This window comes from Myotis lucifugus, unplaced genomic scaffold (genome assembly GCF_000147115.1).
Source record: "Myotis lucifugus unplaced genomic scaffold, Myoluc2.0 scaffold_472, whole genome shotgun sequence".
In the NCBI taxonomy this organism is placed as follows: Eukaryota; Metazoa; Chordata; class Mammalia; order Chiroptera; family Vespertilionidae; genus Myotis; species Myotis lucifugus.
The window spans coordinates 209152-221716 of NW_005871520.1; the positions used below are offsets into that span (position 1 = coordinate 209152).

The following is a 12565-nucleotide window of genomic DNA, read 5'->3' on the forward strand; positions in this document are numbered from 1 at the left end:
AAGGACTGAGGTAGAAGCTGAACTCGCAGGTCACTAGATGCCCTGGTTTAGAAAAGGTAAAGCAGATGCTCTTGTCATTAGCTCCTCCCAGTTACAGCCCAACACAGTCTCTCAGAGAATTATTTAATACAATTACACACTTTTGGCGCAGATGTTTCCACCCACAAGAGTGGCAAGCACATCTCCCAGCACCAGTCTTCCCTCTGCAGCATCAGCCCAGATCGGATTCCATGGCTCCTGTCCTGTGGGTCCAAATCAAGCCTGGCACAGCCGACAGCATCCCGGGCATGTCAGCCTGGCCCTCGGTGCTTCCTGCCTGGTTACAGCTTGAGTTCACTGGGCATTGGCTCCCCTCTCAGGCCAGCCAGCAAGTTGTTGGCTGCCAACAAGGACATGATGTTTCGGGTTCCATGGGTGGCACTGCCAATGTGGGGCAGGATCACTGGAAAGGAGAGGAAGACGGAGTTAAGAGGGTGGTTCAAGAGCCTTACAGCGGGCCCTTCTTTCAGGGTCATGGCTTGCCAGTAAGAAGAATAAAGAGCCGCCTCATATTCCTTGATTTGCCTTCCCTCCTGTCACTCAGCACTCCACTCCCCCGAGGCGGAGGGTCAGAGTAAGAATAACGGGAATCCAAGTTCCGGACACCCAGATGCAAGGATGATGAGGGGTGTGTCTCCTAAACGTAAGAACACCGGCCTAAGGGGTCTTGGAGCTGATCGAGAACTCCATTACCAGATAGTGATCAATGCCAATTTAACTGCTCATCCATACCCTGCGCCCTGAAAGTGAAAGTGATGCCATGGGCTTCTGATCTACAGAAATGACAACGAGGTGAAACCCTGGACAGCACAGCAGAGCGAGTGAGGTCTCGTTCCCACAGAGCGCCTTTAGAAAGTAGTTCTCAAAGTGTGAGCGCTGAGCTGAACGCCCAGGCCTGGGGGGATGGGGACCGTTTTCTGGGCTGTGGGCACAATGCTCCTTTCTGGCTGGCGTGGGGGTAGGAAGAGTAAAGCTTCCAAGGGCTACAATAATGGCAGCATTCATTTAAGGACCTTCTCTCTGGTTTCCATGCCAGAATATGAACCAAGGGCAGGACTGGCCAGACAACCTAAGACCCTTACCGCTCACGGTTACAGTGGAAACAGAAACCATCCGAGAGAGAATTTAATATAAAGTACTGTTACCGAGGTATGAAGTTAACAGGAGGCTAAAAAGAGGACACTGAGGCAGTAGTTCTCCAAGTGTGGCCCAGGCCCAGCAGCATTGGCGAGGAGCATGCTAGACCCGTTGAAGCAGAAACCCTTGGGGGCCCAGCCCCTGTTTGATTGGTCCCCCCAGGTGACTGAGGAACCTAACAGCTTGAGGTTCCCTCAGGCATCACAGAGACTGAGCTGGAAGCATCTGCCAGTACTAGAGGGACGGAGGGGAAGGGTAGGGTTGTTAACAGAAAACTGAAGGAAGGGCCCCTGAGGAGCTGCAACTTGGACCTCTACCTCTGTGGCCGGGGCACTGACTGGCTGTGGCTTGTCAGAGGGGGGCACCACGTTGGGAAAACTGCAAACCAGATGCCCCGGCCACTACAGGAGGAACGGCTGCTGCTCATGAAGACGTGCAGCTGCAGGCCACTCAGCCGGGAAGGCAGGAGGGAGCCAGGGCCTGCTTTCCAGCCTGCCAGGCTGCCTGCAGCATCCACACTGCACCAAGGGCTTAACCCCTGGCCCAGGTTACAGGTACTGGTATTGTAATTGTACTTGTGACTTCTCATACTTAAACTGGTAACAGCAATTTATAGCAATGGGTTTTACCCATGACTAGCTATGGATAAAAGACACCCAGTCAAATCCACTCATCCCTACCTCCATTCATTCCTTTAGGGACACAGGTGAGCACGCTCAGGAGGCCCCTCCCCGCTGTTATGAGGGACCAGTGCCACTCCTGGCATAATTTATGGTCCCTGGGTGTGTCCCTTTGTGTTCGTACAGCGCAGGCAGCTCACACACAGCACCTCCAGACCCTCTAGCCACTGGTCCTGCGAGGCGGTGACTGCACCGAAGATGCAGTTCTTACCACAGTTCTTCAGGGTCAGCAGAGGGTGGCTCGTGGGCAGTGGTTCCGGGGTTGTCACATCCAGTCCAGCAGCTGCAATCTGGCCACTGGCCAAGGCCTGGTACAGGTCGTCCTGGTTCACCACGTCTCCCCCTGGAACACAGTGGTGATGTGGGTGCCCCAGTTCCCTGCACCGAGGCTGCCTTTACGGCAGAACCACCTGTGGAATGAATTTTCCCACCGACCCGGCACCTGCGCTGCCTTCTGAAGCAGGAAGTCTTACATCCTTCCTTACAGTGTGTCTGTATAGTAGGAATACAGGCCGTACCATCAGAGAACCCCACTCCGCCACTTTCTATCTGTGCAACCTTGGGCAAGTGTCTCAAATTCTCTGTGTCTCCGGTTCCTCCTCCGTAATAAGGGGAACCTAACCCCAGGAGTGCTGGAGGCTGCAGCTCACTGACATCACTGCTGCATGAATGGGGCCCCGCCCAGGTGTTCTGATCTGGGTGCTCCCCCGACCACCCACTGTGCTCTGCCATCAGACACCTGACTAACCAAGGGCAGAGACGGGATCCACCTAAGCACACCCATTCCAGTGAGCAACCTTCCTTCCTGCCACTGAACCACCAAGTGAACCACCAAGTAATATGCCATATTGTGCACTAAGTAACACTTGTGCAATAATAACAGCAGCCTGCACAGTCCTGGGTCCATGTGGGGGCTCAGCAGATGGAAGCCATGAGACTCAGCCATCAGCGTGAGCCCTGTGTTCACTTCACCTCCAGATCACCACCTCTGTAGCTAAACATTAGCCCTGGGGGGTGACCTCATCCAACCCCTTCCCTCACCTTTGTTTGCTTCCAGACTGATTTAAGCAGGTTCAAAGGGTACCAGGTAGGAAGGGTTTGGAGAGGCAGAGAGGGAAGGTCTGCCCCTATTCCATGCCCAGTGGCCTGAAGGCACCTGGGGACATTTTGAGGAACCAAGACCACTTGAGTTTTGGGTCTGTGTCCCCAGAAGCATGAAGTTTCAAGATGTCACTGACTCACACAGACCCAGGCTCAGTGCAATGGGAGGTCGGCCTCCGAAGGCTGTTAAATCATCAAGTCCAACCCTCTGTGGTTCAGAGGAACAGGGGCTGCCCAAGGGTACTTGGGAACTCGATACCATGATGTCTTCACTCCCTAAACCAACGCTACGATGTGCCTGGCCCTGAGCCAGGCGGCGGCACTGCTGGGAACCAGCCAGGCCTGCTCTCGTGGACCTTCCTCTTGGCCTGGGTACTTACTTGTGGCCTTTAGTGTATTTCTGAGTTGGCTGCTTGGTTTATGGAGCGTGGCAAGCTCAGTCTGAGGTCTCCTCAACAACCCTCGAGGGAGAAAAGCCTCAGCTCACAGCAGCAGGGAGCCCCTCTCTGGGCCTGCCCGTGACCCAGCGTGTCGGTGCCCGGGTACCTGCTGATGTTGACCAGCACGGCTGTTTTCTTCATCAGCCGGAAGAAGTCCTTGTTGCAGAGGCCCTTGGTTTCAGGCGTTAAGGAGCAGGTCACAACGATGAAATCGGCCTCGGCAGCCAGCTGGGAGGTGGGCACTGGGGAGGGCACAGCTCCATCAGAGGCAAGTCCCAGTTACGGAGAGCAAGACGGTCGGAGGCCAGGCCCCCCCACCCCCCGATGATGGAAACTCCCAAGATGCTTCCTGAAGGCCTTGCCGCTACCTGCACGACTCCTAACTGTACAGTCAACAGCCACTCGTGGGACCCGGGGGTCCTACACTATTCATCCAGCTCCCTGGTCTAACAGATGGGGATGCTGAGATCAGAGAGGGGCAGAGGCTTGTCCAAGGTCACCCAGTGGGATCTGGGCCACTTGGGCTTTCACCAGCTGCAGGGTCCTCTGTGCCACGGGGTGAGGAATGGCTGAGGTTCAGCCTGCTCTCTGCACCCCATGCTGTGCACCCTGCCGGGCTGGATCCGCCTGGACACAGGCTGGGTGGGGCCAGTAATGCTCAGCCGTGTGAGGAGACAGAGTGAAAGCTCCCAGCAGCTCCTTCCCGCTGCCATCGCCCCTGCTGCTCTCCCATCCCCTGTGCAATGGAGACCAGGCACTCAGGACAGACCTGGAGCGCTCGCCTGGCCCTGAGAGAGCTCACTGCTGGCCTGGGCAAGTCTCTCTGCTCCCTGAGTGGGCTGCATCCAGAGGCAGGTAGATCAGATGACCCCTGAGGGACTGCAGGCCCTGGACACACCTGGAGGGCCGGTGTTCGCCTGCCAAAGCTGCCGTTGCAGAAACAGGGGAACCCTCTCACCGAGCACAGACGGGCTCCTGTGCAAACCAATGCTTGACTCACCAAACTCTGCCTGGAATTCTGCTGCTTCCTGAGGCTTGGGCTGGCGCCCTGAGTATAGAAATCTCTGGACACCAAATGGCTTCAGCCGCCGAGCAATGGCCTGGCCTGAGACAAGGGGTCAGAGTCATGGCTTGTCCCCAACCCCCCCACTCCCCTCCCAAGGGCAGGGGCAGCACCCAGCAGCTCCAGGGACAGGGAGCCCATGGGGGCAGGGGCAGATCCTTTCATTAGCACAGTCCCCACGTTAACTGCCTCGGTGTCACCAGTTCCCAACCAGCCCACACTGCCCTGAGGGGTCTGATAGCCCTTCCGATCTGGAGGCAGCACCACAGCTCCTCTGTGACTTATGCTGTCCTCACATGGTGTCCAGCCACCTGACGTCCATCTGCTAACCTTCCCTGAGAAGTGGACCTGGGACCCCTTCCGTCCTTCTGGACCCTCTGCTTCTGTGAATGAAGCCCCAGACCTCAGTTGACTTTTGGGTGACACCACCACTGCCAGCCTGCCCCAAACTAGCAGGCCTTTCACAGATGCTGCTCCTGAGACAGTTGGATGTTCAGACTCAGCATGTGCCCCAAAGCTGGTGGGTTCCTCCTCCAAGTAAGAGGCAGGGCTGCCAGGAGGCCAGTTCATCCACACTCTCCCTCTCTCATCTCTGTACCAAGTTGGATGCCAGAGAACCACTGGCAGCTGCCTGGCTAAACGTAAGCCTTCCTGCCAGGCTTCTCCAAATGGGGCCAATGGCGGAAAAACAGCTCTGCCCACGGGACCCGCTGGTGCCCACGGTAAGGCTTTATGAGCCAGAACTCAGGCCTTGGGGAGCACGGGCTCCCCCACAGAAAACCTCCTACAGCCCCGACCCAGCCAGCCTCTCTCATCTGTTCTGTACGGAGCTGCGGTCATGAAGAGCCCTGGCCCCGACACCCTCTTCTATCACCGAGCAAGTCCTTAAGGAAGTCCTGTGTTTCTTTTTAGTTTGTTTTTGCCTGTGTTTTATGAAGCTGTGTCTTCTCATCAGAGATAGCCCCACGCGTGCAAAGTGCACTAATGCCATGCAGTGATGGCAACCCTTTCCAAAGAAGGGCTGTCAGCATCCGGACCCCTGGTGCCGAGACTGAAACTAAACCCTGTGAGCCGGGGTGGGCCAGGGGGTAGGGAGGGGCCTCACCTATGCGCCCCAGCCCGATGATGCCCACGGTGCTCTTCGTGAGGCCGTAGCCACACATCCACAGGGGCTTCCACGCGGTCCAGCCACCACTGCGGGAGGGAGGCGGGAGAGAGTGAGAGGCCTGGCCTCAGGTGAAGGCAAGGGCCACTGCAAACTCACAGACCCAGCAGCCCTCCAAGTCAAAGGACTGAGAGTGGCATGAGCCGCACCCACAGCCACTCAGCCCTGTGGACAAGCAGCAGGAATGACTCTTTCCGAGGCTGGAAAGGGGCCTGAGAAGTTCTCATCCAATTTAGCAGATGGAGGAACCTAAGACCAGAAAGGGTGACCTGCCCTGAGATCACCCCAGCCCAGGGGCAGAGTTGGGAGCAGCAGGTTGCAAACTCAGCATCTGGGACTCCAAAAACAGTATTCTCAACACCCCGGGAACCAATCAAATGTAAGGTTCACAGGCCCACCCCACTGCCCTGGGTGGACGGGTACGGTGCCTGTCTTGGGTCATCTCCATTGTAGACACGGACTCCCTAGACAGAGGGGCGAGTGGCATTTTCAGCACTGGGCCTAATCAACCCCAGTGCTGTCCAGCTCTGCCCCATCACATCCCTGCCTGGAGCCACGCTCCCCGTCCATTCTCCGAGGGCCTGCATCTGCTCAGGCCGCTCCCTGCACCTGGATGCCTTCCCCACTCGGGATATACAGACTCAAACCCCTGATCTGAAACCCTCAGGCCAGATTTCAGAATTTTCCAGGTTTCAGCAAGGTAGCCTGGTGCATACATACGCTATACTTTACATGCCCACCTCAGTGGGCAGCACACTGTGGCAAGCACCCTGCATATCTGCAGCAAAACATGCACGTTCACACTGACTAGGAGGAATTGAAGCCATGAGCAGCCTCCTGTTAGTTCCAGTCAAGTTTTGCTGCCAAAAGACTTGAGACAACCTTCAGTTTTCAGAGCTTTTGCATTTCTGACTGTGAGTGAGGAGTGGCGGACCTGCTCTGCACACTCTAGAAGACGCCCACCTGCTGCTTCCTCCAGGAAGCCTTCCCTGATCGACACTCCTCCCCTCACCTCCTCACCTCCCTTATCCTCTTCTCTCACAATTTGCCTTCAGGCCCTGTTTATTTCAGCTCTGGCTTGTACTTTAGTATTTTGGGTTAGTCTACCCCCTTCACTAGATGGGGCACATCTGGGGACAGGGATCACATCTGGGCCAGGGTGTCCCTGGGTGCTCAGGAGCCAGCTGCTGAGCAGATCCAACTTTCCCACCAGGGACCCAGGTGTCCACTCACTTCTTCACTTCCTCAATGGCCTCCGGCAGCCGGCGACTGGTGGTGAGCAGCAGGGAGACAGCGAGTTCCGCGGTGGCGTCTGTCAGGACATCTGGGGTGTAGCCCACACGGATCCCACTACAAATCAAACATCTGGTGGTAACACCGGCCTCCAGCACCCTCGCCAGTTCCTATGACTGGGACATTTCCATGCTGCTGCTCTGTTCCCTCTTGGCGCTGCCTGTCGGGGAGCTCAGAGCTGCAAATGAGCACGCAGGAATGGTCATCATCCCGTTATTCCATTTTAATCATCTCCCACTGTGGGAAGGATATGAAGATGGGAGGTCAGGGTCCAAAGTCTGGGCAAGTAACTACTTAACCTTTCTGAATTTCCTCATCTAAACAGAGAAATAACACTTAACCTTTCTACATCAAGGGGTTATTATGGGGACCAAAAAAGATAAGGAATGTAAAAGGGTGCTACTTGGTCAGATATTTATCCCCTGTTTCTAACTTCCTGGCTTATTTTAACTGGCCTGTGCTCATATTATAGACAGATTTCATCATCAGCCACCTCAGAGTCTCGCTCAGTGGTCAGGAATACGAAATAAAAACAAACACCCAGCTCCTCTTCCTCCCTGTCTGGTAGTCACCCTTCACCTCCCAGGCCCCTTGCAGAACCCAAGCTGCACTTACCGCTTCTTGATTTCATCCAAAGCCAAGTGGTCGACGCCCACAGACATTGTGCTGATGACTTTGAGATTGGCTCCTATTGGGCAGAAAAAGCATCGTTTTTATCTTTCCTCAGGATTCAAACCCTCCTGCACGTTCCAGATGGGTCCAGAGGGGCAGGGCCTTGCTGGAGGTCATAAAGCAAGGCTGTGGCAGGGCTGGACGAGGGCCCAGGCCTTGGAATGCTCCCCCACACCCTGCTGCCTCCACATAGGACCTGCCTTCCTGGGGTCTCCCTCCAGGGATTCACAGGCCGGAGAGAGGAGCAGTGCGTGTGCCTGAGGTCAGCTGCACACAACCGCTCCCTCTGGCCAATGACTGTAGCCACGTCCTCAGAGCTCAGAGGCCACTGCACACCTGCTGGGGAACCAGCAGCAGCTGACGGGCCGAGAGCCTCGGAACCCTCCCAGCCCTGCCCAGGGCACACACCTGCGGCGTCCAGCAGCTTTCTGTCCACCTGCTCCGTGAGGAGGCAAAGCAGGCCGTGTGCCCCGGCCACACCTCGCTCCAGCTCCTTCCTGGGGATGGGCTCATCTGAATCCCACTGCTCCACCTCACAGCTGGGGGCAAAGGAGAGACCACTCAGAAGCAGGGGAACCCCGCAGGTACTCCCGGCTCCCAAAGCCCTCCCCTCCCCATCCCCCACTCCCCCCCCACCCCCCTGCCACATCTGCAGCCCCCTCTCAGAGTAGGAAACAGTGCCTTCTGCTTGCTCTGGCCTCAGACTGCCTGAAGCTGGCTGAGGGGATTCGGGGTCATGTATGGGCGACTTCAGAACTGTCCTGAGAGGGTGGCTGAAGGGTGAGGGGCTTCACAGAGCAGAGAGGGCTGACAAGAGCCTAACCTGAAAGTAGAAAGTCATGGGGCCCAGCTGGAGTGGCTCAGCGGTTGAGCATTGATTTATGAAACAGGGTCACAGTTCAACTCCTGTCAGGACACATGCCCAGTTTGCGGGCTTGAAACCCAGTAGGGGGTGTGCAGGAGGCAGATGATCAATGATTCTCTCTCATCATTGATGTTTCTATCTCTCTCCCTTCCTCTCTGAAGTCAAGAAAGATACATTTAAAAAGAAAAAGTCATAGGGACAGCTCTCAGCTCAACAAAAGAAGAACTTTTTCCCCCTCAGGGGAGCCCTCACGGGTCGTGAGCTCCCTGGCTTTTTCACCCTCAGAGGAGGCCTCACAGGTCCGTGAGCTCCCTGTGTGTGTGTGTGTGTGTGTGTGTGTGTGTTGGCCCGGGGGGGGGGGGGGGGCAGGGGAGAGGTTCCTGCATCAAATGGGATTGGATTCCATGTCCTGTCCTGTGAGTCCAGGATATGGGAAACCCTTACTTGGACTTTGCCCAGAAGGACACAACCAAAGCAATGCAGCATGGATGGTGCACTTACAGGCTCTGGGCATGTTCCCAGGGTGCTGCCCAGCCCCTCAGCCCTGGCCATTTAATTCACTGCAGCCAACATGCATGGGGCATCTACATGTGCCAGACACAGGACGGCTGCTGGCACCTCCTTTCCACGGCATGGCGTGGTGCTGCAGCACGCGAGCCACGGCCACCACTGCTGTGGCTTCTGCCTTTCCCTCCTCCTCAATGCCGGGCACATCACGGCGAGCCTCAGCAAAGCTTCTGCTGCACTGAACAAACATGAACAAATCTCATTTCCCGGGCACGGGTTTCTGCGGCCGGGTTCCACCTTCTCCTGCTTGGGGTAGGCAGTGCAGACCTGTATCATGCAGTGTTCCGACTGCAGCCAGAGCGAGCTGAGTTCAAATCCCAGCCCTGCCACATGCAGAGCTGTGTGACTTTGGGCAAGGTACTTAACCTCTCCCAGTCTCAGTTTTCTCATCTGTAAAATGGGAACTACAACCTCAAAGTGTTACAAGGATTAAAAGAGTTTATGCATACGAAGCGCTTGGCAAGGTTGGCATGCAGGGTTCAATTGAGGAAGTGTCACCAAAGGGCCTGCCAACTGTCCGAAGCACCGGATCAGTGACTGGCGAGGTTCCTGACTTTGCCAAGCGACCTTGGAAGGTAAAGGATTAACAGCCTGGTCCTTGCATCATGCGCGATGTTCCTGCTCCACGGGCCCATCCCTGGGAACGGCTCCAGCCGCCCTCCCCTCACCCACTGCAGGTGCGGGAGGTGCAGTCCAGGCGCCACCCCTACGGGCCTGGAGAAAGCTGGGCCCCAGGAACTTTCCCTAAGCCGCCCCCAAAACTCCATGACCGTCCCGGCCGCGCGCAGGGGGGAAAGTCCGGCTCTCGGGGCCCTAGGACCGCCCGGTTCTCCCCCCAAATAACGAGGCCTCTGAGGCCGCCCCCAGCCGCCCAGGCGCCGCCCCCGGCGCCCCAAAGCAGCTCCTGGAGACGTGAGTCACCCAGCGTGCGGGGTGCCCGAGGCCGGGGGCGGGGGAGGGGGGGAGCCCGGGGCGCCGCAGCCCTTTCCCGGCCCCGCGCCCGGGGGGCAGGCGGGGCGGCCGAGAGCTGGGCGCGCGGGGCGGCTCTTACTCTGCGGCCCCGGCGAGCACTGCCCGGCCCTCGGGGGGGATCCTGCGGGTGACGAACACCTTCATGAGTCGCGCTGGCCGCATCCAACCCGCTGCCGCTGGACACTGACCGGGACGCCGCCGCCCGGAAGCGGGACGCGGCGTGGGGGGCGTGGCCTCGGGTGGGAGGGGAGGGGCATCGGGTGGGCGGGGCGTGGGCTCGGGGTGGGCGGGGTGTGGCTGAGAGGGCGGGGCGTGCGGGACTATCTGCGCGTTAGGCACTGACAGTGTGTCTGTGTCGGGGGCATCGCGTGTGCGCCCCGTGCAGCTGTGGGTGTGTGATCGAGCCTTCATGGAACGGGGGCTGGTCCCGGGTGATGCGGCCAGGCTGGTGCCTTGGCCCTTAGGCCCCCATGGCCTCCCTGTGACCACCCGCTGCCCCAGGAGCTCAGGGACTGACGGGGTGTCTGGAGGCTGAGCTGGGTAAAGGGACCCAGAGTCCTGTGTGAGTGTGTGGGGATGGCTGTCAGTGCGTCTGCTGGCTGTCAGTGCGTCTGCTCCAGGAGTGGGGGATGCTGTCAGGCACCATCCCCATCCCCAGGCCCCAGGGCCCTCACCATCCTGCTAGGTCTGTTCCATCATGGTTACACTGTTCCAGGCAGGGGCCTTTGGTCACACCGCCTGGGCTCTGAGCCTGGCCTAATATGTAAACACAGGAGGCTGGCCCAGGGCATTCTGAGTCCAGGAATGGCTTCTTTAATACTTGGTGCAATTCCCCATATGAAGCCCACAGTTGTGGGGGGTGGTTAATTGGTCATAGGCCTCCCAGCTTGTCTGACACCTGCTGACTGGCAGGTCATGTATAGGGCAAGGGTGAAGGTGATGGATGGGGCTGTGGGGAGCCGGCACGGCCATGGCATTCTCAGCCCCAGGGCACCTTATGTGCCATACCAGCTCAGCCTGGTTCAGTGACCCTGAGTGGGGGCGATGAAAGGCTTAGAAAAGACAGACAAGAGAATGAAAGCTGGGTCTTGGTGGGACGCTGCCCCCCTGATGGACAGCGCCAGCGCCCACAAGCCGTGTCTTTATTTTATAGCAGATGCCACGAGGCAAAGTAAGGGTGTGATCAAGATGTTTACATCATTCTGGTGGGTTTCAATCCTACTCAACTACATGCACCTGAACTATCTATCACTCAGGCACGTGGGGCCACGTGTTCGGACCACAGGTTCAAGCTTACAACTATAGCCATTGGCTATAATTATGCTGGGAAGGCTCTGCCCTCCAGCTGGGACTTGCACATGGCAACGAGAGGACTGTGCCCTCTTATTAGTCCGAGGCTCGAACCTGTCCAAACACTGTAGCCGCGCCCCATATGGGGCCTTGTGGGGTAATAGGCAGACTAAGAGTTTGCAGTCAAATGGAACTTTTAAAGTGTTTCAACCAGCGTTCACAAGTTTCTTGAGATGGAGCGTGTTCACCATAAGCTTCCCAAAGTATACGATTACTTTCAGCAGCACTTTTCTTCAAAATAAAGTAATGAATGAAAACTTCCCACAAATGCTCTTTTTTTGGCATGAAATTCAACATTTTTAGGTGTAAAATATGATGGTAACACCTTCAGAAAATTTGACATATGAAGTTTTGAAGCTTGTTGTCAATACAACAAAATAGCATACGTATCAAATCGCATATATATCAACATATGTGTAACTCCATCTACTGAAAAAAATCCGCATTATTAACCAGTACACCTAGCACAGTGGTTATGACAGCATGTAACACACCTAGTGAGTGCTTAACAACTAGAAACACATCCCAGGAAACCCACACGCTGGTGGCCAGGGCCGGGCATTGGCCAGAGAGGCAGATTCTGAAGCCAATCCCAGGACAAGTAAGAGGGCCCAGGCCTGTCCCTCAGCGCTGTTGCCTTATCTCTGCCAGAGGCTGTGCATGTACTTGTACGGGCCTGGGAGCACCCAGAGGGCAGAAGCCCTGCCTGTGCTCTCTTCTCTGCTCATTTTATCTGAATCCATTCTGCCCCCTCCAGGCCCAGCTAGGAAACAGGGACAGGCACAGAGGTCACCTCTCCAGCTTAGGGCCACACGGCAAGTCTCAGGAGGGGCCAGAGCGGGCACCCAGGCCTGGATCCCTGGCCAGTGCACACCCTGCCATCTCCCTCTCGTAAGTGACACATTAATAAGTATCTTAGCCACACACCGTTATCTGCACTGCCAGGCCACCACAGGGACACTTTCTGAAATACCTCAAACATTGACACGAGATGTTTCTGTCCCCAAGCCAGAACCTCAGGGGGACAGCATAGTCCTGTGGCTCTAACCTCTGCTAATCGGGGTGACACCTGAGCCCAGCTCCTCCCACACAGGACAGGCGAGGACACTGGGCAGCTTGTCCACCAGGGGCAGAAGGCGCGACAGGTCAATGGGTCTCCTCCCCCAGGGCACAGCACCCAGCTGGCGTGATGGGTGCGGAGCCAGCTGAGGACCCCAGAGG

The 12565-nt window shown here is 56.9% G+C and overlaps 1 protein-coding gene across 2 annotated transcripts; it reads right to left on the reverse strand.

Moving 5' to 3' along the window:
* Positions 1–109: 109 nt before the first annotated feature.
* On the reverse strand, positions 110–10228 carry GRHPR (glyoxylate and hydroxypyruvate reductase). Of its 2 annotated transcripts, XM_014445629.2 has the most exons (10): positions 10074–10209; positions 9472–9589; positions 7999–8129; positions 7534–7606; positions 6859–6975; positions 5566–5654; positions 4398–4502; positions 3504–3639; positions 2068–2198; positions 110–442 (listed from the first exon to the last, which is right to left on the reverse strand). In XM_014445629.2, the coding sequence occupies exons 2-10, from the start codon at positions 9492–9494 to the stop codon at positions 321–323; spliced, it is 927 nt and encodes a 308-aa protein (XP_014301115.1). In that variant the 5' UTR covers positions 9495–9589; positions 10074–10209; the 3' UTR covers positions 110–320. The 2 variants fall into 2 exon arrangements, with proteins under 2 accessions (XP_014301115.1, XP_006103283.1); XM_006103221.2 differs by lacking the exon at positions 9472–9589 and having other exon boundaries at positions 10074–10228.
* Positions 10229–12565: the final 2337 nt, after the last annotated feature.

Bases quoted from the DNA above. Each gene is read 5' to 3' on its own strand.
- GRHPR (XM_006103221.2), bottom strand. From the start codon at position 10,156: ATGCGGCCAGCGCGACTCATGAAGGTGTTCGTCACCCGCAGGATCCCC. The intron at 3,640-4,397 runs GTGAGTCAAGCA...TGCCCTCCCCAG, and splicing joins AGAATTCCAGGCAGAGTTTG to TGCCCACCTCCCAGCTGGCT. The intron at 2,199-3,503 runs GTACCCGGGCAC...CTGTGTTCCAGG, and splicing joins GTGCTGGTCAACATCAGCAG to GGGAGACGTGGTGAACCAGG.